Source organism: Emys orbicularis, chromosome 4, assembly GCF_028017835.1.
Source record: "Emys orbicularis isolate rEmyOrb1 chromosome 4, rEmyOrb1.hap1, whole genome shotgun sequence".
NCBI lineage: Eukaryota > Metazoa > Chordata > Testudines > Emydidae > Emys > Emys orbicularis.
The window spans coordinates 130,138,813-130,165,293 of record NC_088686.1 but is presented as its reverse complement, the minus strand read 5'-3'; the positions used below and the strand labels follow the sequence as shown (position 1 = coordinate 130,165,293).

At 55.8% G+C, this 26,481-nt stretch overlaps 1 protein-coding gene across 4 annotated transcripts in view; it reads left to right on the top strand.

Moving 5' to 3' along the window:
• ELAPOR1 (endosome-lysosome associated apoptosis and autophagy regulator 1) overlaps window positions 1-15,225 on the top strand; it is an 87,324-nt gene extending 72,099 nt beyond the window's left edge. For all 4 annotated transcript variants that reach the window (XM_065403199.1, XM_065403200.1, XM_065403201.1 and 1 more), the window contains 6 exons: window positions 1,355-1,451; window positions 1,801-1,902; window positions 3,774-3,900; window positions 4,492-4,670; window positions 5,404-5,569; window positions 15,157-15,225. In XM_065403199.1, the coding sequence (XP_065259271.1) occupies window positions 1,355-1,451; window positions 1,801-1,902; window positions 3,774-3,900; window positions 4,492-4,670; window positions 5,404-5,569; window positions 15,157-15,225 (740 nt within the window). The remainder of the gene's footprint in view (window positions 1-1,354; window positions 1,452-1,800; window positions 1,903-3,773; window positions 3,901-4,491; window positions 4,671-5,403; window positions 5,570-15,156) is intronic.
• The last annotated feature ends 11,256 nt before the right edge of the window (window positions 15,226-26,481 follow it).

Below are 26,481 nucleotides of genomic sequence, written 5' to 3'. Positions count from 1 at the left end.
AACGTTCCCTCCAAGGACTCAGACTTCTTATTTTCACATCCCCCGCAAACTCCCGTGAGCTCGATGCTGTGAACAAACGTGGCAGGCAGCACCACCCCAAGGCCACGCCACACGGCAAAGATTTTAAGCGTCTTGATTTATCTGCTGTAAATCATGCTCTGTGTAGGATCGCCAATTACCAAGCCCTCATGGCAAAGTATAGCCATGCTAAGATGCCTTTACTGAGCATCTTCTAATAATGGATGAGAGGGAGCAGTTTCAGCCAATCATTGCTACGGGCCAGCTGCTTGCAAAGACGTCCCTACAGGCTTCTTTGGACACTGCTGACACAGCTGCTTGTTCCATCTCCATGGCAATGGTCATGAGGAGGGCTTCCTGGCTTCAGCTGTCGGGTTTTCTGGGGGAAGTCCAAACTGCATTCAAGGGCCTTCCGTTCCAGGGATCAAACCAAGTTTGCCAAGAAAACTGAGAAATTCCTCCATACCTTAAGAGACTCTAGAGCAGGGGTCGGCAACCTTTCAAAGAAGAAGAGCCATTTTTTTGGTTTTGTCTGTAACCAAAATATTCCGAGAGCCTCATCACATGCAAAATGTTGAGGTGCAGGAGGGGGTGAGGGGTGTGGGCTCTAGGAGGGAGTTTGGTGTAGGAGCGGGCTCCGGGCTGGGGCAGGGGATTGGGGTGCAGGGTCTGGGAGAGAGTTTGGGTGCAGGAGGCGGTTCTGACCTGGGGCAGGGGGTTGGGGTGCAGGAGGGGGTGCGAGGTGCAGGCTCTGGCCACGAGGCACTCACCACAGGTGGCTCCCAGCTGGCGGCCCAGCAGGGCTTAGGCAGGCTGCCTGCATGCCGTGGCCCCATGCTGCTCCCAGAAGTGGCTGCTCTGCTGGCATGTCTCTGCACACCCCATGGGGGGAGAGGGGCAGCGGAGTCCTTCCTGCTGTGCCTGAACACTCAGCCCCCACCAGCAGCACCAGCCTGGGCGCAGGGCTCGGCAGGGGCAGGCTCCTGCACAGTCTGCAGCAAGCGGTGGCTGCTGCTGCCTCTGAGCAGCTGGCGCCCCCGGTGCTGTGACCACGCTGCAGCCCAACGGGCATCGCTGCGGTCAGGGGGCTGTGGCGATTTTACTGAGCATCCCCTGCAGATTGTCTGTTCCTGGTGCTCACACGCCAGCCATAAGGAGCCCGACGTGGCTCGCTGATCTACGGCGAGTGCGCAGGGGAGGCAGGCAGGGACCAGCCCGCTGCGCATGTCTCTCGGCACTTGCTGGGAGCCCACCCTGCTTCCCAGTGGCCCAGGGCAGACGCTGGGAGCGGAGCCGCTCTGTGCTAGGATCCTCATCAGCTTGGGTGTCATTTCAGGGGTGACAACAGAAACAACCCTGGACAACATCACCTCCCTGCCTGAGCACTTCGCCCCCGAGAACGTGGAGCTGACCGATGTGATCTTCTTCTACAGGTAACGGGGGCCTCAAGTTAAGGGGGGTGGGCGCCTGGGTCCCTGCTCGCCATCGCCGCCTGCATAGCTCAGCATTGCCGAGCGCCGCTCCAAACTGTAGAGAGCTGCGGCCAGCTCCACGTGAAGCCTTTGCCAGGCCCTCAGAGAGCAGTCCAGGACCTCCCTTCCCCACCCCAGGGAGCAAGGGAACCACAGTCATATCCACCGTCCCCTTGGGCTGTAGGAGAGGGCACAAGGATCTTCTCCCAACCCCCGCTGTGTGACCTGCCTTGTGAAGTGCTGGGCCGTGCTGAGTGTTCACACTAGACCAGAGGCCTTGCTAAATGCGGTGCCTTTGCCTAACCTGCAGGTCCAATGACGTGACCCAGTCCTGCAGCTCTGGGCGGGCCACAGCCATCCGCCTGCGATGTGACCCCCTGAAGACAGGCTCCGGAGCCCTGTCCGTGCCAAGGTAAGCGCCAGGGCTGCCGTGCACTGTGGGCCCCCCGCTGCTCTCTGGCTCAGTACAAGGCAGAACCGCTCAGAGATGGAGTAATGTGCAGGACAGGCTGCCAGGCCCTGGGCTGTTTGCATCACAGGGTGTTGATCTGTTTGGTGTCCATAGTTTACCCAGCGACAGGTTGCAGTGGCAGCTTGCCAGCTGGTGGAGAGCTGTGTCCAGTAGGCACGCCATGGAGCCAGCTGCCCTCAGCCTTCTGAAAGCCCCCAGCAGCACTGTTCCCAGTCGTGCAGCCCCACACTTGGCAGCAACAGCAGGAGCCCTAGTGTAGACAAGGTGCCACTGCGGCATACAGAGCCACTGTGAGCCGGCTGAGCTGGCCCTTGGAGCCCTCCCTGCACTAGCGCTGCCCCCAGAGGGGAGGGACCTGTCTTGGTAGTGGTGCAAAATGTCTGAGAAAACCAGCTGGCCCAGCCACATGGCTCAAGATGGAGTGTTGCATGCTGGGAGCTGCCATCTCTGGGCCTCCCCTCTCTCCTTCTGCTGCGAATGAGCTTCAGGCCACCTCACAGAAGCGTTTCCCAGCCCAAATTCCAGCTGCCTCCGCTGCAGGGTGTTGCTTGTGAAAAAACCCCTGGCAAGGGAGGGAAGGGCAGGCTGGGAGTGCGGCCACAGGCGGTGTGGAAGGGGTTCTCCCCACCCTGTACAGGACAGCCAGATTCTTTTCCCAGGCCCCTGGGCAGCAGATGGCTCAACCTGAAGGCTGCTTTCAAATCTGTGAGCTAGACTGAGGCCAGCTGGCTGCCCTAGGTCCAAACTGGCCCTGCTCCTGAGCCAAGCTCCCCTGGACTGTGCTGGGGCAGTGCCGGGTCCTGTTCACTCCCCCCAGGCCTGACCTGTGTCCCTTCCCCAGCCTCCATCAGCCTCCGTCAGCCTCAGCCTTCTCCTCTGGCACATCCAGGCCTGCTGTTCACAAACAGGTCAGCGTTTCCAGCCCAGCTCCTGGATATGGGTAGTATCTGGTGCTTGCTGGGCACAGAGCTCACAGTTCCTCTCCAAACCCGCCACTCTGGGATCTTGCCGCGGGTAGAAACAGCTGCATTTTCACAAATGGCTGCTGAGTTTGGGTGGCCAAATTGTGACCCTCGGGCCCGTTTCTCAGAAGCCCTGAGCACGTTTCCTGTTGGCATCCGCTGAAGCTGTGGGCACCTGGCATCTCCATGCCTGGGCACTGAGAAACAGAGCCAGCCCAACTCAGTGGCCACGCTTGGAGATGTGGGCCCTGGTTCCCGGGCTGTCTGGATGTGCGCAAGGATTTGGGAGGCTGTTTCTGTAACCAAACTAGAGCCGGGTTTGCAGAACATGGCCCGGCCTGTCGCAGCAGGGAGCTTCCCCCACGGCTCTGCCACCTTCCTGGGGTGCTGTGGTGTTCCTCTGTGCATGTGTCCCTGTGTGAGTGCATCCAAGCTGCTGACCAAGGGAGGGATTACAGCCAGTTCTCTTCGCTCCCGTTAGCCCCCTGGGCCCGGCCATGGGTGAGCCGGCCATGGGTGAGCCAGCCAGGGTCGTTCCTGCGTCACATTTGAGCAATAGAGCTGTGAGTGACGATCCAGTGCAGAGCTGCATTGTGGCCTCGGCTAGCCTGGTGTGTCGCCAGGGTGTGACTGGTGGTGGAAAGCGGCCAGCAGGATCTGTATCGCTGGGGATGGTGCCCAAGCCGGAGAGAGCTCAGCTTAGCTGCCAGCCAGGCCCCTGGGCTTGGACACTAAGCACGCTGTGCCTGGAGTCACGCCGCAGCTAGCCTGCAGCCCTGCCTGGTCACATGGTGCTGCAGGCAGCGACTGGGGCTGGCGGCTCAGGATCCTCCTCATCTCTCCTGACAGTAAATGCCCTGATGGGACGTGTGACGGGTGCACATTCCACTTCCTTTGGGAGACCTCCACAGCCTGCCCCCTCTGTTCCGTCTACGATTACCACGCCATCATCAGCGCCTGCCTCGGCGGGATCCAGGTGAGCTCTCACGCGATGGAGCTGCGTCTCCATGGGCTGGGGCGGGGAGGGGTATGTCCAGCTGGCGGGAGAAGCGAGTGGTAGGTAAGCGAGCTGATGGGCTCGCACCAGCAATGCAGGGGGCCCACCCTCATCGTGCTGTTCCTGGCAGCAGCCGTGCCCGGTGTCCACACTATCTGCACGCAGCACTGCAGTGATGCTGCCGCAGGGTTCTTAGTCCCCAATGCCCTAAAGCATTCTGAGAGAGCCCAGCAGGTCTTCAGGGAGCCTAGAGGGCTTGTAGCAGAGGCCAGACTCCCACAATTCCATGGGAAATTCCCACAAGTCCCTGGGAATCAGTACCCTTCCCAGTCCTTGCCTCTGAGTGGAAGCCAGGGTGAATCAGGAGCTGCTGAGGTGGTGGACAATGGTCCGGCAGGGCCTGAAGGGAGCAGAGAGCAAGCCCAGAGCTACTGGGTGTGTTCTTGCCAGGGCTGCCCCAGAAGGAGCGGACTCCCTTCAGCACAGTGCTGCTCCGGGGGCCTGGCTGCACCCCCACACTCCTGGGACGTGTGGGACTGAAGGGAGGGCTTGTCTGTGTGCCCCCTGCAGAGAACCACGTACGTGTGGCGGGAGCCAAAGCTGTGCTCAGGCGGCATCCCCCTCCCAGAGCAGAAAGTCAGCATCTGCAAAACCATGGATTTCTGGCTCAAGGTGGGGATCTCGGCCGGGACCTGCGCGGCCGTCCTGCTGACTGTCATGACCTGCTACTTCTGGAAGAAAAACCAAAAGTGAGTAGCTGCCACCCTGTTAGAGGGCTGCCGCCTGGCTCTTCCCCTGGGGTTAGTCCTGACTCCCAGGGAGGAGTGTCCCCTGCTTGCCAGCACCACCTGCTCTGGGGGTGTCCCATCCAATCGACTCCCAGCTTGGACGAGTTGCTGGAACGGGCACTGCTCAGCATGTGGCTGGGAGAGGAAAGTGGTGCCCTGTAGTGCCTAGCACTAGAACTACCTGCTCATTGCAGTCTCCAGGGAGGTTGCATAGGGCCCTGCCAGGGACAGACCCACTTGCTGCGGGCTGGATACAAACCCTGGCCGGGGGCAGTCTCACTGGACACATCCCCCCGTTGAGCCCACGCAGCTCGCTCCCTGGTGCTGGATCCCAGGCTCAGCTGCCTCCTGATGCCCTGACCTACCAGCTCAAGTAGCTGCCTGGCCTCCGCACCCTGGAGAATACAGCACATCCCAGCCGCTCGCACAAACTCCACCTCAGCGGGATGCCCCCAGGGAGCTGCGGACAAGGGCTGCCAGGAGCCACCACTCCCAGAGCCGCCAGGCAGCGCTGTCCCAGGGAGATCAGTGTCTGCATCCCCGTTTTTACTGCACCCCAGATCTTTTGATGGTTTTACCACCCTGCACCCTCTGAAAACCAGGGCCTTCCAGTACACAGATCCCTTTGTGTATAGCTCTGGGGTGCCCACACAAAGGGCCCGGGCCATCCACTCTGCTCTTCCTTCCCCTGAAGGTTGGAGTATAAATATTCCAAGCTGGTGATGAACTCGACTGCCAAGGACAGTGAGCTGCCAGCCGCCGACAGCTGTGCCATTATGGAGGGGGAAGATGTGGAAGATGATCTGATATTCACCAGCAAGAAGTCTCTCTTTGGCAAGATAAAGTCCTTCACTTACAAGGTGGGTGCCTGTCCCCTGTGCCGTTGCTGGGGGCAGCAGCCGTCACCAGCTCCCCAGATCACAGGCGAGCCTTTGAACCCTCTTGCTTTGACAGGATGGGCAGAAACGCTGCTGGGGTGCTCATGGAGTGGCAGAGGGGACGCTGGTCTTGTGGTTATGGCACAGGCCTCAGAGTCCGGACTCCTGGGTTCCTTTCCCAGTTTAGACGCAGACCATTTGCAAGCCACCAACACCTCTGGGCCCCACTTTCCCAACCCAGTTTGCCAGCGGGGATTTGGAGGAACCGCTAATGTTTCTAAGAGCCCCTGGCTCCCCACAGCACTCGCTGATCTCACACACACTCCTTGCATGCCCGTCCCCAGAGCTGCAGTGAGCAAAGGGCTGGAGGACAGATGGGGCCTAGTGCCCTAGTGAAAGACAGGAGGGATGGGAATCCCCGGGTGTGATCAGGGAGTTCTTGGTCTGCTCTGAACAGGGCCTAGTGCAGACTAGGGTGACCAGATGTCTCGATTTTATAGGGACAGTCCCGATATTTGGGGCTTTGTCTTATATAGGCTCCTATTACCCTCCACCCCCTGTCCTAATTTTTCACACTTGCTGCCTGGACGCCCTAGTGCAGACATACCCCAGTCTCTTGGAAGCTCTCCCCAAGCTTGGCGGGTCCTGGGATTTTCCCTGCAGGGCCTCCTGTCCCAGCCCCTGTGTCTCCCTGCTTTGTGCATCTCAACCACTGGGGCTTTGCAAATAGAAGCTGAAGCTGTCTTCCCATGCTGAGCAGCTCCTCCATCTAGCCAGTGGGGAAGCAGTTACACCAGGAATCTTCTCGCTTTCAGATCCCTGACGCCTGACACCCAAGGCTGTCTCAGTACCTAGCAGCTGTGTGGTACTGACTGCCCTGGCGCCCTCCCTCACCTGTGCTAATGCCTGTAGCCCCACAGCCGCACCCCTGCCCTGCTGATGTAGGATTATAGTGTTCTCACCTGCAGGGTTACAATGAACCACTTTGCAGTCCCCAGTAATGTGCTGAAATACAAATAAACTCCACAGGTTCTGCCCATTTCCCTGGCCTGGGCCGCAAGGCAGCAGTGCTGGGCCCTGGGTCTGTCCCGGATCCGTCGCTGGAGTCTCCTGCCCCCAGAGTGCCGCCCGTGATCGCTGGGACTGGAACCCACTTTCCCACCCCAGCATTGTTCATGGGACTGTTACTTCTTGGAGTGCTTGCTCGTGTCCATTCAACCTAGGTGTGCGCTCGCCACAGGCACCGGTGCCGGAGTTGTTTTCCCTCAGCGGTGTCCATAGGGGACCGGCTCTGGCGCCCCCTGGAGTGGTGCGCATACGCTGCGGTATATAGGGCGCCGCCGGCTCCCCCCACCCTCAGTTCCTTCTTGCTGCCAGTGACGGTGCTGGAACTGTTGCTGCTTCAGCTAGTGCTGTTGCTTTCTTGTTCGTACAAACTCGTTAATCCTTGTTTTATAGTGTGTGTAGTTTTCTGTTAGTGTTAGTAAATCCCTTAGCTATAGTTAGAGACTTCGTAGGTCCTGAAACGGGACTTTGCCTTGGGACAGAGCATGCCCCGATCCCCAGGCTTTAAGCCCTGCAATCGCTGCAAGAGGCCCATGCCCGTTAGTGAGCCACACAGCAGCTGTCTACGTTGCTTGGGCAAAGGGCACATTAGTGAAAAGTGCAAAATTTGCAAGTCCTTCAAGCCAAGGACTAAGAAGGAGAGCGATATTCATTTAAGAGCGCTCCTTATGGAGTTGGCCCTCACCCCGGCACAGGAGCAACGCTCTGACTCGGCACCGAGCACCGTGACCTGGCCAGCACCGGTCCCCATCTGTTGCGCCGGCCAAGAAGACGGTGCGAGATCAGTCTCCAACCTCCCACAAGGGAAAGGATAAGACTGGGTGCGAGCAAGGTCCCGTGCCAGGCAAGTCTTCACCCCCGTCAGGATCTCGGGCCCAAGCTCCGGTTGAGTGGGGTACCCCGGCCCGCTCTCCGCCGGCCACCCCGGATAGCGGCAGAGGCCTCCGCTAGCTCCGGATACTGTCCACGCCAGAGGCCATGCAGGTGGCACAGGAGATCATGACCCTCCCAGTGCTGCCCACACCGGCTCCTGCAGTTCCCCGGTCATGGGGTAAACCCGCGTTCGGACCATCACGGTCCCCACCTCAGCAACACCGTTCCCCGTCGCAGGGGACGTCCTGCCAGCGCTCGCCTTCCCGTAGCCGCCACGCCTCTGACCATGAAAGGCAGATGCAGCGCAGCCCCATTCAGTCCCAAGACCTTGGGCACGGGCAGAGAGGCTCAAGGTGCAACTTGCCAGCGACCGGGCGCAGACCTCTGGAGGCACGCGCCCCCGGGCAGGTGTACCGGGCCCAGCACCTGGTATCTCCAAGACCACGGTTCCACTCCAGGAACCGTCGAGGGATAGACTCTACCATTCCTCGGACTGTCTTCGATTCCCTAGGAGGGCATCACCGCGGGCAGGCACTTCCCGGCACCGGGCCCGTTCCAGCTCCCAATCCCACTCCTCATCCCAGTACCGTCCGTCAAGTGTGAGATGTAGATCGCCGGCTCCAGGCTGTCGCGGATCCGTTGAACGCCACCGGTCCCCAAGACCCCGCTCCAGATCAGACTCCAGGGGGAGTGACTGACACCAGTTGGGACTGTTCCCAGGATCCTCCCTCCCCTATTTTTGCCAACCACCTTTCTCCTTTTCCCCCCTGCGTGGGCATCTACAACATCAGACCAATGGGTCCTCAGTAAGGTGGCGCGGGGTTACACCCTTCAGTTGCTTTCTACCCCTCCTTCCCATCCCCCCTCCCCGTCTCTCTTCAAGGACCTTTCTCATGAGTCTCCTCGCACAGGAGGTAGAGGGGTTACTGCAGCTAGGTGCGGTGGAGGTCGTTCCTCTGGAGTACAGGAACAAGGGGTTCTATTCCCGCTACTTTTTAATCCCAAAGGCCAAGGGTGGTCTGCGACCTATCCTGGACCTGCGAGACTTGAACTGCTTCCTAGCGAAGCTGAAGTTCTGCATGGTCTCCCTGGCCTCCATCATCCCCTCCCTGGATCCGGGAGACTGGTACACCGCCTCGATCTGAAGGATGCGTACTTCCACATCGCCATCTTCAAGGGACACAGACGCTTCCGCTGGTCCCAAGCACTATCAGTTCGCAGTCCTCCCGTTTGGCCCAGCGACAGCCCCACGGGTATTTACCAAGTGCATGTCAGTGGTGGCAGCTTACCTCAGACGTCGGGGTGTCCAGATCTACCCGTACCTCGAAGGCTGGCTAGTCAGAGGCAGCTCCAGGTCCAAAGGCACGTCACGATTCTGTTAGCCACTTGCCGTCACCTCGGCCTGTTGGTAAATGACATAAAATCCACGTTAGTTCCGGTACAGAGGATAGTTCATCGGAGCAGTGCTCGACTCGTTCCTGCCGCTGGAGAGATTCAGGGCACTGACGGACCTCATCGCGGAACCACATTTCCCCTGACCACAGCCAGGGTTTGCCTGCACCTCCTAGGTCACATGGCAGTGTGCACATATTTGGTGCGCCACGCCAGGCTCTGGATGCAGCCCCTGCAGCAATGGCTGGTGACAGTCTACTCCCAGTCAAGAGACCACCTGGAAAAGGTGGTTACAACCCCACGACGATACCTCACTGCGATGCTGGACCGACCCTGAGAAAGTCCTGGAAGGAGTTCCCTTCGTCAGCACTCCCCACTCAGTCGAGTTGGTTTCAGATGCCTCAGACCTCGGCACTCTCCAGCCCCAGGGTACGTGGTCCCCAGAGGAAATGATGCTACACTTAAACGTCCAAGAGCTCAGGGCGGTGCGCAGAGCATGCGTGGTCTTCCTACCTCACCTGTCGGGTAGAGTGGTCAGAGTCCTCACGGACAACACGGCCTCGATGTTCTACATCAACAGAGAAGGGGGAGCGCGATCCTCTGCCAAGAGGCACTCCATCTCTGGGACTTCTTCATCGACCACAGAAGCATGTCACCTTCCAGGTGCCAGGAACGCACTAGCAGATCATCTAACCAGGGACGTCTCCTCTCACCACTAATGAGTGCTCCACCCAGAGGTAGCCGGCACTATCTTCCAGAGGTGGGGAATTCCCCAAGTGGATTTGTTCTCCACCAGGCAGAACAGGAAGTGCCACAGGTTTTGCTCCAGATGGGGTCTGGGCAAGGGCTCCCTCTCTGATGCCTTCCTCCTACCATGGGCAGGAAGCCTGACGTACGCATTCCCTCTGATTCCGCTCACCAGCAAGGTCCTAGCAAAAATCAAGAGAGACATGGTGCAGGTTATCATGATTGCCCTGGCGTGGCCTCGCCAGCACTGGTTTGGGATGCTGTCGAGCCTGGCAGCGATCCCTCCGGGGCCCCTGCCAAACCAACCGGACCTGCTGTCACAGGATCACATAGAATCATAGAATATTGGGGTTGGAAGAGACCTCAGGAGGTCATCTAGTTCAATCCCCTGCTCAAAGTAGGACCAACCCCAACTAAATCATCCCAGCCAGGGCTTTGTCAAGCCGGGCCTTAAAAACCTCTAAGGATGGAGATTCCACCACCTCCCTAGGTAACCCATTCCAGTGCTTCACCACCCTTCTAGTGAAATAGTGTTTCCTAATATCCAACCTAGATCTCCCCCACTGCAACTTGAGACCATTGCTCCTTGTTCTGTCATCTGCCACCACTGAGAACAGCCAAGCTCCATCCTCTTTGGAACCCCCCTTCAGGTAGTTGAAGGCTGCTATCACATCCCCCCTCGCTCTTCTCTTCTGGAGACTAAATAACCCAGTTCCCTCAACCTCTCCTCGTAAGTCATGTGCCCCAGCCCCCTGATCATTTTCGTTGCCCTCCGCTGGACTCTCTCCAATTTGTCCACATTCTTTCTGTTGTGGGGGGGCCCAAAACCGGACGCAACACTCCAGATGTGACCTCAACAGTGCTGAATAGAGGGGAATAATCACTTCCCTCGATCTGCTCACAATGCTCCTACTAATACAGCCCAATATGCTGTTGGCCTTCTTGGCAACAAGGGCACACCTGCTGACTCATATCAAGCTTCTCATCCACTGTAATCCCCAGGTCCTTTTCTGCAGAACTGCTGCTTAGCCAGTCGGTCCCCAGCCTGTAGCAGTGCATGGGATTCTTCCTTCCTAAGTGCAGGACTCTGCACTTGTGCTTGTTGAACCTCATCAGATTTCTTTTGGCCCAATCCTCCAATTTGTCTAGGTTCCTCTGTATCCTATCCCTACCCTCCAGCTTACCTACCTCTCCCCCCAGCTGTCATCTCCGAACTCGCTGATGGTGCAATTAATCCCATCATCCAGATCATTGATAAGGATGTTGAACAAAACCAGCCCCAAGACCAACCCCTGGGGCACTCCGCTCAATACCGGCCAAGTTGACATCGAGCCGTTGATCACTACCCGTCGATCCCAACAATCTAGCCAGCTTTCTATCCACCTTATCGTCCATTCATCCAATCCATACTTTTTTAACACACCTAAGTTGAATGGACACGAGCAACACATCTCGAACACCAGTTATGGAAAAAGGTAACTGTCTTTTTCCCTCTCAGCTGTATGAGTCTGTAGGGGCAATGCCAATAAGTAAGAGCAGGAGGTGGCCCCCAGGTAGAGAGAGACATGGCGTCAGCTCTGCCCTGCGTTCAGGAACAGAGCAGCTTGCTCGGGATGTGCTGGGATGCAGCGTGGTGTAGGGTTCTGAGCGGGGAGCCCGGACACCTGGGTTTTAAGCTGCAGGGTGAACTTGGGCAAGTCACTTCCCCTCTCTTTGCCCTCCCGTGGCAGGGCCTGTCTCCTGCTGTGCAGCACCCGGCACAACTAGGCCTCAGGCCTGGTTGGGGCCTTTCGAGGCTCCCGTAACCCGGATAACAAATGAGCATGGGCCTGCCAGCGCTCGACTCCCAGCTCTGCAGCAGACGTACTGTCACTGCCCATCTCTGGGCCTCAGCTTCCCCATCCCCGAAATGGGGCTAATGAGACCGACCCCTGTGCCAGGGCAGGTCTCAGGCTGGGTCTTATTTTATCAACATGGTTTCTGTAAAGGGAAATCGTGTCTTACTAATCTATTAGAGTTCTTTGAAGGGGTCAACAAACATGTGGACAAGGGGGATCCGGTGGACATAGTGTACTTAGATTTCCAGAAAGCCTTTGACAAGGTCTCTCACCAAAGGCTCTTACGTAAATTAAGCTGTCATGGGATAAAAGGGAAGGTCCTTTCATGGATTGAGAACTGGTTAAAGGACAGGGAACAAAGGGTAGGAATTAATGGTAAATTCTCAGAATGGAGAGGGGTAACTAGTGGTGTTCCCCAAGGGTCAGTCCTAGGACCTATCCTATTCAATTTATTCATAAATGATCTGGAGAAAGGGGTAAACAGTGAGGTGGCAAAGTTTGCAGATGATACTAAACTACTCAAGATAGTTAAGACCAAAGCAGATTGTGAAGAACTTCAAAAAGATCTCACAAAACTAAGTGATTGGGCAACAAAATGGCAAATGAAATTTAATGTGGATAAATGTAAAGTAATGCACATTGGAAAAAATAACCCCAACTATACATACAACATGATGGGGGCTAATTTAGCTACAACGAGTCAGGAAAAAGATCTTGGCGTCATCGTGGATAGTTCTCTAAAGATGTCCACGCAGTGTGCAGAGGCGGTCAAAAAAGCAAACAGGATGTTAGGAATCATTAAAAAGGGGATAGAGAATAAGACTGAGAATATATTATTGCCCTTATATAAATCCATGGTTTGCCCACATCTCGAATACTGTGTACAGATGTGGTCTCCTCACCTCAAAAAAGATATTCTAGCACTAGAAAAGGTTCAGAAAAGAGCAACTAAAATGATTAAGGGTTTAGAGAGGGTCCCATATGAGGAAAGATTAAAGAGGCTAGGACTCTTCAGTTTGGAAAAGAGAAGACTAAGGGGGGACATGATAGAGGTATATAAAATCATGAGTGATGTTGAGAAAGTGGATAAGGAAAAGTTATTTACTTATTCCCATAATACAAGAACTAGGGGTCACCAAAAGAAATTAATAGGCAGCAGGTTTAAAACAAATAAAAGGAAGTTCTTCTTCACGCAGCGCACAGTCAACTTGTGGAACTCCTTACCTGAGGAGGTTGTGAAGGCTAGGACTATAACAATGTTTAAAAGGGGACTGGATAAATTCATGGTGGCTAAGTCCATAAATGGCTATTAGCCAGGATGGGTAAGAATGGTGTCCCTAGCCTCTGTTCGTCAGAGGATGGAGATGGATGGCAGGAGAGAGATCACTTGATCATTGCCTGTTAGGTTCACTCCCTCTGGGGCACCTGGCATTGGCCACTGTCGGTAGACAGATACTGGGCTAGATGGACCTTTGGTCTGACCCAGTACGGCCTTTCTTATGTTCTTCTTATGTTCTTCTTATGTTCATCTGTTGCCATCCTCCCACCTGCCATGTGCTGCCCCTCCGGCTCACCCCAGCTGGGGGATGAGGCTCCTCCAGGACCCTCGGCCAGAGGGGGCCAGATGCAGGAGGGATGGAGGCAGGCCCGGAGGAGTCTCACTGTGGGATGCTTCTCCCTTGGCCCTTCAGCTCACCCGTCTCATCCCGTGCTGAGCTGAGGGAAGGGTGCGGCTTGTGCTGGGGCTGGAGGGGCAGTGGGCAGCAGGGAGGATCAATGAATCTTTGGGGTGGGGGATGGGGGCTGGAAGCTCCTAAGGCCTGAATCCACCAGTAGGGTTACCATATGTCCGGATTTTCCCGGACATGTCCGGCTTTTTGGTCCTCAAATCCCCGTCCAGGAGGAAATTCCAAAAAGCCGGACATGTCCGGGAAAATAGGGAGGGGTCGTGGGGCTTGGGTCCAGGCTGGAGCCGCTGGGGCTGGAGCTGCTGGGGCCGGCGGTGCTCGGCAGCCGGCCGGCGCCACTTGGCCGGGGCTGGGGCCAGGCCGGAGCCACTCGACCGGAACCGGGGCCCGAGCCGAACCGGGCTGGAGCCGCTGGGACCGGGGCTGGGGGTGCTCGGCCGGCGCCACTCGCCCGGGGCCGGGGCTGGGGCCGGGCTGGAGCTGCTCGGCCGGAACCGGGGCCCGAGCCGAGCCGGGCTGGAGCCGCTGGGACCGGGGCTGGGGGTGCTCGGCCGCCGGCCGGCGCCACTCGCCCGGGGCCGGGGCTGGGGCCGGGCCGGAGCTGCTCGGCCGGAACCGGGGCCCAAGCCGAGCCGGGCCGGAGCCACTGGGGCTGTGGGTGCTCGGCCACCGGCCGCGCCGCTCGGCCAGGGCCGGGGCTGGTGCGCTCAGCCGGAACCGGGGCCGGCGCCCCAGGGCCCGAGCCGAGTCGGGCCGGAGACGCCGGGGCCAGAGCCTCTTGGCTGGGGCCGGACGCCAGAGGGAGCCGCGGGGCCGGACTGGGCCGCGCCTCCTCGCGCGCCTCCCCCCACTGCCCCAGCCCCAGCCCCAGCCCCAGCCCCAGCTTACCTGCTGCCTGCCTGTTTCAGGCTTCCTGCAAACATTTGATTCGCAGGAAGCAGGGGAAGGGGAGGAGCAGGGGGGCGGAGCGTTCAGGGGAGGGGGCGGAGTCGGGGCAGGGGCAGGGGCAGGGCTGGGGCGGGGCCCAAGTGTTCTCTTTTTGGACTATTAAAATATGGTAACCCTATCCACCAGCGTCCCGCCATTTGCTCGGAGGCCTCCCCAGCTTGCAGCCCCCTGCTGGCAGATTGGGGGTCTGACAGCTGGCGCTGAGCCCTGCAGCTCCCTGGGCTGGAGCCATGGACACTCAGCACTTCTGGAAATGAGCCCAGAACAGTCCCGGCCTGGAGTCGGTGCTGGTTTGTGGAGCTCTGCTGCCTTCCCACCAGCTTCTCCTTTCCCACTTCCCTGCCCCCGCTGCCCCTCCTGGCTGGGTCCAGCTGAGTCTCCCTGGGCAGCCCAGGCTGCAGGGATCAGGCTCTGGGGCATCAGCACGTCTACACACAATGCAGTGACAGTCCCGGGGGTGTGGGAGGTGTCGCTTATTTCCACCTGCGCAGCTCTGCTCACAAAGGCAGGGTTGGAACCCCCCGGTCTCCTCATGCACCCCCCCCCCCAAGGCTGGGGTGGGGGGAGGGGCACACAGAGCAGTGGGGAAAGCAGCTGTGGGGCTGGAGCGGCGGACTGTAGGGTGCGTTAGCAGACTGGGTGGCCGCTGGAGAGAAAGGCACACTAGCCTCGTGTACAGGGCTGTCGCTGTTCTCCGGCCGTCGGCTCGCTGTCTGGGCCTTTGCCAGCTGATGAGAGAAATTCTGTCTAAACCAGGGCCCTCAGCCTAGGGGCGTGACCTGGGGGGTCACAAACAGGTGCCAGGTGGTCGCAACCATCCTGCCCTTCCCAGATTGCTATTGGGACTGGGATCACCTTTGTGTTGTGTGTTCGTACAGCGCCTAGTGCCACGGGTCCTGCTCCAGCAGCGGGCTCCTAGGCACTGTGGGCGTATAAGTCAATGGGAGGCGCTCCTTGGCGCAGGGTGAGATGCGCTGACCGGAGCCTATTGACAACTGCTCTCTGTTGCTGTTTCCAGAGGACGTCGGATGGGTTCGATTCTGTCCCACTGAAGACCTCATCGGGCAGCACAGACATCGACCTCTAGGGGAGACTCAGCCCCGCTGCCTTTGCTGCAGGATACCTCGCCGCCGCCACCCCCTGGTGAACCCTGTGCCCCGACAACTCCTTGTGGCCTTATCAGATACACTTTTAACTTGAGCTGTTGCTTTTTTAAACAAACAAACTCTGAAGTTAACATTCCCTCCAAAAGAAATCGCCAAATACAGGTGTGTTTTTAAACGACGCATTTGCCTGTTTCCTGTGTCCGGCCAGGCTGACCCGCATCTCTGGGTTTCCACGTGGTCCATGTCTCTCCAAATGACTGTTTCCAAACTCAGTCACAGTGGTTTGTACTTTCCCTTTTCTAAGCCCCCTGAAATCGACCAGGTTCCCTTCTGCATCTAAGCCCATGAGCCAGCCTGTTAGCCACAGCCTGCTTAGGGCCTCACCCGCTCGCGCCCTGGGACTGCAGCAGAGGCCGGTGGATTAATGCATAGGTCTGATTCTCACAAGACCTGCCAGCAGCTACAGTAACCTGCTGGAGACAGGAGTTCTCTCTACGCCACATAGGCAGTGCCTGGAGAGAGCTGATTTGATATGTCCCTTTGGCAGGGAAGCAAGGGGCTTGGAAAGAACAAGAAAGCAGGTTCCTTTCTTTTCCTTTTCAAATCTGTGCCCTCTGATCACGGCTTCCCATAGAGAAAGGCCCACTCTGAAGTCAGGGTCCAAACACCCCAAAGTTTGGCCGTGTTCAGACAGGGTTTCAGTTCAGCCAAGTCTCGCTAGCAGGAAAGCGACAGGCCCAGGCTGTTGTAAGCACAAAAGGGATTCTTTATGGGGGCTGCAGGACACAGGCAGAGCCTGTGGTTCTCTCTGGCTCTCTAGCTCTGTCACTCTGCTGCCCAACGTCATCACGCAGGGTCGCCAGAAGTCCTGGCGTTGCCTCAGTAGTGATGGAAGAGGCTGTCGAGTGCACTGCGCAGCCTGTTATGGGGCCAGATGCCAGCTGAAATCGAGAGCTGGGGCCGAGTGTCTGTACTGACAAATCTTGCCTTTTTCTGAGGAAGGCACGGAGTGTTCCTGAGTCTTTGCGTGGTTATTGATGATTATCCATTTCCAGTTAATTCTGCTTTAAGAGGTGCGGATTGTAGGGCTCTAGGCCCAGAATCAGGCCTAACAGAGTCATGGTTTATCGAGTTCAGTACCTGATTGGGAACCCCAGGGTAAACAAGGAAGACACTCACACTGAGGGCAGAGCAAAGCTTTAACCACTTTCATTAGCACAATGAGTAAAGACACACATGCTCCAAACCATACAAAGATAGAGCAGTAATGCCAAGTTAGGGTGTAACGATGCGGTTCTGGCGGGACCCAACTGAGAGTGCCAATTCAGGACAAATTGCTTAAAACAGGGCACTTACAGGGCTGGGGTTTTTCCACCTCTAAGGCAAACCAAACCAGCCAGACTAAGAGGACTTCGGTCTCACCCCACTGGCTAACCACAAGTCACACAAGCAATTCCCTTAGCCTTAGACACTCCAGTTTCCCAGTATCACCATCAGTGCCACTCGTTATGGGGACAAATGGTTATGAAAACCAATACCCCAGTAAAAGAAAAAAGGTTCTCCTAATCCCAAAGGACCAAGCCCCAGACCCAGGTCAATATACAAATCAGATCTTACCCACAAATCACGCTGTTGCCAATCCTTTAGAATCTAAAATCTAAAGGTTTATTCATAAAAGGAAAAAGATATAGATGAGAGATAGAATTGGTTAAATGGAATCAATTACATACAGTAATGGCAAAGTTCTTGGTTCAGGCTTGCAGCAGAGAGAGAATAAACTGCAGGTTCAAATCAAGTCTCTGGAATACATCCCCAGCTGGGATGGGTCCTCAGTCCTTTGTTCAAAGCTTCATCTTGTAGCAAAGTCCCTCCAGAGGTAAGAAGCAGGATTGAAGACAAAATGGAGATGAGGCATCAGCCTTTTCTAGTCTTTTCCAGGTGTAAGAACACCTCTTTGTTCTTACTGTGGAAAATTACAGCAAAATGGAGTCTGGAGTCACATGGGCCAGTCCCTGCATACTTTGCTGAGTCTCAAGGCATATTTGCCTTCTCTCAGTGGGTCCATTGTATAGCTGATGGTCCTTAATGGGCCATCAAGCAGGCTAGGCAGAGCTAACACCAGCTTGTCTGGGATGTCACCCAGAAGCATAGCATAAGTTTGAAATACAGACAGTACAGAGCCAATATTCATAACTTCAACTACAAAATTGATACACACATATAGACAGCATAATCATAACCAGTAAACCATAACCTTGTCTTAGACACCCCATTTGACCCCCTTTATACAAGATTTGGGTGCCACTACAGGACCTTGGTTGCAACAATGATCTATATGGTCCCAGATTATATCAATAACGTCACATAGGGTTTGCTCTTGTACCATCCCATGTACTCATATACTCAGCCCTCCTTGGAGATCTGCCGGTAAGAGACAAGCTCCGGCCCTGTCCCTGGCATGGCCCAGACCAATCCAGATCACTCACTCACTTAAGCAGCCAACAACGACCTTTCTTACATGGTGGTCTGGCCTGTTCTAGGGCCTAGGGCTGTCATGAGTAGTCACTCAAGTGCCCAGCCTCCCTGGTCCATCTCTATCTTCCTCACCCTAAATCTAGAGGTGCCCTTAGCCTATAGGTCAGTACATATATATGAACGAGTTTGGCTTATTACCATATATGTCAATTCGTTGTCAATGCAAGTTTGCAGTTAAGCATTTGCCAACATTTTATCCTAAAATATCCAAGGCTAGTATCAGTTCCATGGTGTTGAGGTTCCCTGGCACAAACTACCCCTTAAACGTACCTTTCCCAGAATCCCGGTTCCCCAAAAGTCAGGGTGACTGGTGGGCCATCTAGCTGTGCTCAAAGCCTTGTGCTAACTGCTTAAGCGCATCCTTTGCCAGATATGGGCCTGTGGGTTCCTTGCATTACTGCCGAGTAAAATAAAACACTAACGCTAGTGCTATGGGCAATGAGAGTCAGAGACAAGGATGCATTTAAACCAGCAGCTGTGCCAGCCGAGCTGCCTGAGCTGTAAGCCAGTTGGATGGCACTCTGAACTCAGCCCTGGTGTCACCACCTGCAGCCGGTTGAGTCCTATGGGGGATGGGCTTGACCCCTGTGTCCCAGCTTCCTCGCACCAAACCTGCTCTGTGCTTTATTCCCTGGAGCAGAGGGGTCAGCACAGAGCCTAAGCCCCACTTCACTACCACAGGCTTAAGGGCAGCCTTCCCTGGGCTGAATTGGTAAGATGTGGCTGGCTGGGCTCCCTCTCCGGGGCTTTACCTGCGGTGCTAGTTGGCTGCCACTCAGGAAAATAGGCAGAGCATTTGGTCACGAATGGCAAAAATGTCCCTAAGCTTGTGTCCAATGGGAAATCTCTGCCTTGGTCAGAGAAAATGTGGGACCAATGCTCAGGAGAGAGCTACATCCACAACTCCTCCTCCTGTGTGTGAAGGGCGCTGAGTTACTCCCCCACAAACACCTGCCATGCCGGAAATGAAATACTCCGGGGTGGCTTGGAACAAAGCCAGTGGAAAGCACAAGTGCAGGTGAGGAGGAATGTGCAAAGATTGCAGCAGAACATCTGCAGCAAAATCTTCTTGCTCTCTAGCAATGTGTGTCCCTGAGCTGGCCAGGCCTGCATATGCCAATGCTTCTGAGCCATGGGACGGTCAGGTGAGTACAGTTTTTAATTGTGCCCACAGTCTCTGTTCAAAATGGGATGGCTGGCAACACCCTTCTGGCTTAGCAGAGCTAATGCAGCGTTCGGGTGCCCCCATGGGGGCTGGGGAGGAACTAAACAGTTGTGAAAGAGGTTTCACTTACCAGGTTTTGTCCTTTGTATTGTAGTAGCACTGAGGAGCCCTGGAATAGGTGTTAGGGAAGCAGCTTTCAAACTGAGGTTAGCCAGGGACTTTGATTATTTAGTAACAGTGCTGCTCCTGAGGGCATTCAGCGCCAAAAAAAATAAAAATTCTGCGTACAATATTTGAAAGTTCTGCAACTTTTATTTGTCAAATAAATGTAGAGGCTTCAGCATGGCATTGGGCAGCACAAGCCACTGGCCACACAGAGGTGGGAGATCACTGTGCAGCTCCCCCTCTCCCGGGACACGAATTCAGCAGTGAGGCTGCACCCACCCTGACACAGTGCAAGGACCGGGCCTGCCCCAGAAACACCCCAGGGCCCTGCCCCTCCATGCCAGATGCACCAGGTGGGGCAGGCAGGATCCAAGTGTGGAGGGGCTTAGAGTGGGGGGATCCAGGTGTGGGTTGAGAGGATTTTGTGTGGGGCAATCTGGCTGTGGGCAGCTCTGTGGGGATCCGTCTCCAATGGGGATCTGGATGCACAGGGGCTTGTTGGGGGGGGGTGGTTCTGGTTGCAATGGTAATGGGACTCTGCAGGGGGGCGAAGGTGGTTGGGGCTCAGCAGGGTGGGTCTGAATATGGGGGGAGCTAGAGCTTAGCGGGAGGTCTGAGTGTGGGGGGCTCAGTGAGGGGTCCAGATGTGGGGGGAGTGGGGCTCAGTGGGGTGGGGATCTAGGTGCAGGGGGAGTGGGGCTCATCGGGGGGGTTCTGAGTGTGCGGGGGTGAGGCTCGGTGGGAGGGTCTGGGCATGAGGGGGGCTGGATGCACGGGGCTTGGGCAGATGGGGGTGCAGCTCTCTGTACAGGGATCCCTCCCCATGCAGCTCAGGAGCAATGGGTGCAGGAAGCAGGCGGGGGGGAGTTTGCAGAGCTTCCTGCAGCCGGAGGAGAAATCTGGGGGTGGGTCCTGCCTCCTGCCCAACAGTGATTTATCTCTCTGCTGGCTGCCCTGGGCACCCAAATCATACTGCTGGGGAGGGCCACATGACCACTCTTGTGGCTTCCCTTTGCTTCCCCATCAGAAAGTCATTTTTCTGTGGGGAAGCAAAGAAATCTGCAGGGGACATAAATTCTGTGCAAGCGCAGTGGCACAGAATTCCCCCAGGAGTAACCGATGTGCCGCAAAGCATAGCTGTGGGCCAGCCCTGGAATTCCACAACAGAGCCATGGCTGCCCTGACCAGCCCTCGGAGACTACATGTCCCAGCATGCAATGCTCCAAACCACTGGCGATAAGGTGGGGCACTGCATGCTGAAATCTGTAATCTCTGTAGGCCACACCTTCCTATTCAAGAGAAAAGCTGGTGCATTCGGCTTCCTTTAATGCCAGCTCGGGGCTCGATTCCCCAATGCACTACTCTGCTCTTTATGCTGGTGATCTCGGAGGTGACTCTAGTCTCACGCTGGCCTGGGTTGCAGTGAATTTACACTAGGGTTACCATACGTCCGGATTTTCCCGAACATGTCCGGCTTTTTGGTGCTCAAATCCCTGTCCGGGAGGAATTTACAAAAAGCAGGACATGTCCAGGAAAATAGGGAGGCATGGTAAGGGGACCGCCACCTCCCCGGGCTCCAACTTTCCGGGGCCAGGCGGCGGCTGTTCGTTCTCCCCACCTGGGCAGCTGGACTCGGGAGCAGCCGCTGCTGCAGCTCCCACTGCCGCGGGGGGAAGCGGCCAAGCATGTGGGCGCTCAGCGGCTGCGGCTCTGGCACCCGGGGCGTGAACCCCCTGAGCCCGGGCCTGCTGCGGGGACCCAGCTGGTGCAATCCTGCAGGTGGCCCCGGAGTGGGGGCTGCAGGCCCCAGCCCCCCTGTCCCACTTGGGTCCCGCAGGGGAACGAACGGGGCTGCCGATGCCTCTGCCCCGGGGCCGCTGCGGGATTGCACCAGCTGGGCAGCAGCCCAGACGCGACTGGCCAGGGGCTGGGCGCAGCATGCGCACTGCTGGGTCCCCACAGCAGGCCCGGGCTCGGGGGGTTTGGGCCCGGGCACCCAGAGCTGCAGCCGCCGAGCGCCACGTGCTTGGCCGCTTCCTCCCCCCGCGGCAGTGGGAGCTGCAGCAGCGGCTGCTCCCGAGTCCGGCTGCCCAGGTGGGGAGAAGGAACAGCCGCCGCCTGGCCCCGCGGGCTGGCCCCCTACTCTCCCTCCAGGTACCGCGCCCGAGTCCTGCCTGCGCTCGGGGCCAGGCCGGACTCACTCACCCCTGCCCCGCGCTCCCCCTGCATCTCCCGGGCCTCCCTCTGCCGCTGATTTTTTTTTTTTTTTTTGCTCTGGTCACCCTGGGGGTGGAGTTGGGGCGGGGCCGGGGGTGGGGAAGGGGCCCCGTGGAGTGTCCTCTTTTTACAGGATTGAAATGTGGTAACCCTAAGTTACACTGATGTAAAACCACAGCAGTAACTCAAGCCCTGAGCGTGGAACATGAGCTGCCAGTAAGTTGGCAGCACAGTCCCTAGTTGGGTAAAGGAGCAGCAGCAACGTTACTCAGTGTGTGAATGATTAAACCCGCCTGCATGTGTTCTGTCCACCAGGCCAAGCGCAGCACCACTCAACTGCTGGTCAATGTGGGTGTGAAGCGGGCCCAGAATTCTCCCTAGCACCAGCTGCTGCCTTCAGGTTCTCCGTGGAGGTCGTTGCCGTTGATGCAGGATGGCCTGGCTCTGTTTGCAGAGCGCCTGGCACAATGGCCTCCCAATGCATGACTGGGGCTCCTGGGCACGACGGTTGCAAAAGAAATAATCTCTCATCACACCCTGGGCCTATCGCTCATAGTCAGAGCGATTGGTCTGCATTGGTCTGAGCACTTGTATTCTTTGTGTGGTATTCTTGGAGCACACAAACAGTCACCGCTGACAAGCTCATGCTGCCTTCAGGGCATTGGTGATGCCGGCGTATTTAACTTTCCAATCAGCTATGTGGATTCGTCTTTCAGGTTAGAATCATTTCAGTTTGAAGCAACTCCATGGGAGGAAAATAAAGAGTCTGATTCTCCTTTTCCGCTCTGCCAGTTTCACTCCATTGATTTTACTCCCCGGTCAGTGGTGCAAGTGAGCTAGGAGTCGGCCCAGAATGAGCACAGGTCAGTTTATACCAAGTGCAGTTCAGAACAGGTCTCTTGCCATACCACACAAAGGGGGATGTGTTTAAACAAGAATCCCTGTCCTAGAAACAGACTTCAGAGCAAGATGATTTGTTCGTGCTGCTTTTTGCACACCCTGTCTCCAGGCGGGGGGGAGGTAGGCCGCGGTAATTGCCACTTTAGTCAGTTCTACCACTCTGCACAAGACCAGGTGACCTACTCTGTATATTCCTTTGAAGTCAGAGAGCGCTGAGCTGCCTCAGCTAAAGCCCTGTGCCAGCCTTGCTTTGTGCGGGTACAGACGCGTCGTCATTCCTTGCCAACCACTGCCAAAGTAACGACGTTCCTCGTTAACTGTGCCATCATCTTCCTAATTCTCCCTTTGACCTATGGGGAGAGAAAAGAGGCTGGGTTGCCTCCCATGGAAGAATCACAAGCAGCTCGGGGGTGTGCTGTACAGCCATGAGAGTGAGGCATCCCTTTGCTGTCCAACCACGTAGGCCCCTGATTTGCATGCCCCACGGCCACGGTGATGGGCTGGGAGCCCCAGAACAGTGCCTGAGCGCAGCCTTAGCCCAAGGCCATTTTTCTGTCATGTTCTGATTAGATTATGAGGGAAATGGTTCCTACTAAGTACTTGGCCACATGGAGTGTGACATGAGTACAATTATCCCAGTGTAGCGCTCACCGTTATTCAGGGGTGTATTGGTGTGATGAGACCAGTCAAACTGCCCTTGTAGGCAAGCCCTAAGTATCACACATGTTCAAGGGGGCCTGTCAACTCTTGTGCCCAATGCTTTTATAAAAGGGAGTTAAAAGTGGTTCCATGCATTACAACCCCCACAGCAACATGGCCCTGCCAATGTGTGGGGTTTTACAGTCAACTTTTCATGAGCTTTTTAATGCTGGGTGAGAGACCCACACAAACAGCCTGGGACGCTGAACTAAGCCACGAGCCTGCAAACTTTGAAGCACATGTGTAACTCTAGGCCTGGGTGGGGTCCCACTGAAGGCTGTGGGGCTGCTCATTTGAGACATGCTCAGTTGCAGGCTTGTGCTCTTGCTCCTGGACTATACAGGGAAAAGAGCAAAACTGACTAGCCACAAGGTGCTGTCAAAGGAGCGATGGAAAACACCAAACCCCTCTTGCCTGCAGCCTTCCCACTTAGTGATCTCACATGGTACTTGGCACAGGATCGTTTATAAGTCAGCCATATCCTTTTAACTCTCCTACACGACCCAGTATTGCCAACCCCAAAAATTCAAAAATCATGAGATTGGCTTTAAAATCATGAGATTATGTAAAAATAATAGATTTGATGCAGGGGCAGCAGAATAGGGGGGCCAAGGGGCCATTGTCCTCCCCCTTCCCCTCCTCTCCCCCTCCCAAGGCCCTGCCCCTTGGCCAGGCCAGAAGCTGGAGCCTGGCCCAGGAAAGAGTGGCCCAGGCAGAGCTGTGGGAGCTGCAGACCCTCCACCTGCCCGGGGTGGGAGGGCCTGACAGCACCCCTGGCCTGTGTCTCTGCCCCCCAGGCTCCCCGCCAAGGGCAGATGGAGGGTCCGTGGCTCTCCACAGCTGCCCAGGTTGCTCTTACCATGGCCTGGCCAGAAGCTGGAGCTGGGTTGGCATAAGAGCCGTGTGGGCAGCTGTGGGGAGCCACAGACCCTCTCCCTGCCCTGAGGGGGAGCCTGTGGGAGGGACTGAGGGGGAGCCAGGGGCTGCTCTCGGGGCCCCCCAACCTGGGCAGGAGGTGGGGTCCGGGATCCCGGGCCCGGCTCCAGCTTGGCTAGAGGGTGGGGCTTCAGGGGGAAGAGGCAGAGGTGGAGCCATGGAGGGGGTGGGGCCTCCCCCATGTGTAGGAAGAATCCGTTGCCCCAATTTGATGTTTCTTTTATTTGCCTTCTGTTTTTTTAGCCTTTAGGGTGTACTGGAGTCACATTTTGAAGCTGTCTCTACAGCCATGAGGGCTAGAAACATACTTTTTCTTTAAGAATAAAGGCTGAAATCATCACAGATCCACTTGACCCCAGGAGCTGGGGCTTTAAGGAAAACAATAATTATCATGTAAAAAGCGACAGAGTCCTATGGCACCTTATAGACTAACAGATGTATTGGAGCATAAGTTTTCGTGGGTGAATACTCTGTCAGACGCATGTAGTGGACATTTCCAGGGGCAGGTATAAATATGCAGGCAAGAATCAGTCTACAGATAACGAGGTTAGTTCAATCAGGGAGGATGAGCCCCTCTTCTAGCAGTTGAGGTGTGAACACCAAGCGAGGAGAAACTGCTTTTGTAGTTGGCTAGTCATTCACAGTCTTTATTTAATCCTGAGCTGATGGTGTCAAATTTGCAAATGAACTGAAGTTCAGCAGTTTCTCTTTGAAGTCTGGTCGTGAAATTTTTTTGCTGCAGGATGGCTACCTTTAAATCTGCTATTGTGTGTCCAGGGAGGTTGAAGTGTTCTCCTACAGGTTTTTGTATATTGCCATTCCTAATATCTGACTTGTGTCCATTTATCCTTTTATGTAGGGACTCTCCAGTTTGGCCGATGTACATAGCAGAGGGGCATTGCTGGCACATGATGGCGTATATTACATTGGTGGACGTGCAGGTGAATGAACCGGTGATGTTGTGGCTGATCTGGTTAGGTCCTGTGATGGTGTCGCTGGTGTAGATATGTGGGCAGAGTTGGCATCGAGGTTTGTTGCATGGATTGGTTCCTGAGTTAGAGTTACTATGGTGAGGTGTGTGGTTGCTGGTGAGAATATGCTTAAGGTTGGAAGGTTGTCTGTGGGCGAGGACTGGCCTGCCTCCCAAGGCCTGTGAAAGCGAGGGATCGTTGTCCAAGATGGGTTGTAGATCACTGATGATGCGTTGGAGAGGTTTTAGCTGAGGACTGTAGGTGATGGCCAGTGGAGTTCTCTTGGTTTTTGTTTAAGGCTGACAACCTGCCAAACTTAAGCATATTCTCACCAGCAACCACACACCGCACCATAGTAACTCTCACTCAGGAACCAATCCATGCAACAAACCTCGATGCCAACTCTGCCCACATTTACAACCAGCGACACCATCACAGGACCTAACCAGATCAGCCACAACATCACCGGTTCATTCACCTGCACGTCCACCAATGTAATATTCGCCATCATGTGCCAGCAATGCCCCTCTGCTATGTACATCGGCCACACACACCTATTGTGGAATAGACATGAGCAACACATCTCGAAGAACACCAGTTATGGAAAAGGTAACTGTCTTTTTTGTGTTTAAGCTCACCAAAGATTTCACTGTTAAGCCAAGCTGGTCACCTGCCATATTTGCTATTCTTTCTGCACATCAGGATGGTTTGTTCCTGCAACCTCAATAAGGATTCTTTAAGATACAGTCAGCTCTCTTGGACTCCTTTCCCCCTCATATTAGCCTCCCAGGGGATCCTGCCCATTAGTTGCCTAAGGGAGTCAAAGTCTACTTTTCTGAAATCCAGGGTCTGTATTCTGCTGCTCTCCTTTCTGCCTTTTGTCAGGATCGTGAACTCAACCATCTCATGGTCACTGCTGCCCAGGTTGCCACCCACTTCTACTTCCCCTACCAATTCTTCCCTGTTCGTGAGCAGCTAGTCAAGAGGAGCACAGCCCCTAGTTGGTTCCTCCAGCTGCAGCACTTGCACCAGGAAGTTGTCCCCAACACTCTCCAAAAACTTCCTGGATTGTCCGTACATCCTCTTCATCAACTTGAAGAGTTTCAGCAGGTACATCTCTGTCCACAACCGTTTTCAGAATTTCTATCCATTCCGTCGGGTTTTGCTGATTTATCAGCTCCAGAGGAAACATATACTAAAGAAGAGCACAGAAGATTTTGAAGATGCTTCTAGTTGAGGACAGACGGATCAGACAGAAGCTGAATGAAACGATCTTTCAGAACGGGCAAGAAGTGCTGCATTGCTGCTATCAAGGGACTCTGCTCCTCTAGTTTCTTGTATTCATAGTCTGTACCCTCCCACATCCCAGCGTACTGCCTAGCCCGGAGCCCCCTCCTACACCCTGAACTCATTTCTGGCCCCACCCCAGAGCGCACACCCCCTAAGCCAGCCCGGTGAAAATGAGCTCAGCTAGTGAGGGAGGGGGGATAGAATGTGTGGGGGTCGGGACCTCAGAGAAGGGGTGGGGCAGGAGGCGGGACAAGGGTGATCAGTTTAGTGCAAGTAGAAAGTTGGTTGAGGTCATGTGCCCAGGAGAGTTTTACCCCTGGAGTCACCAAGCTCCAGCCCATCACGCCGGCCCACTGCGC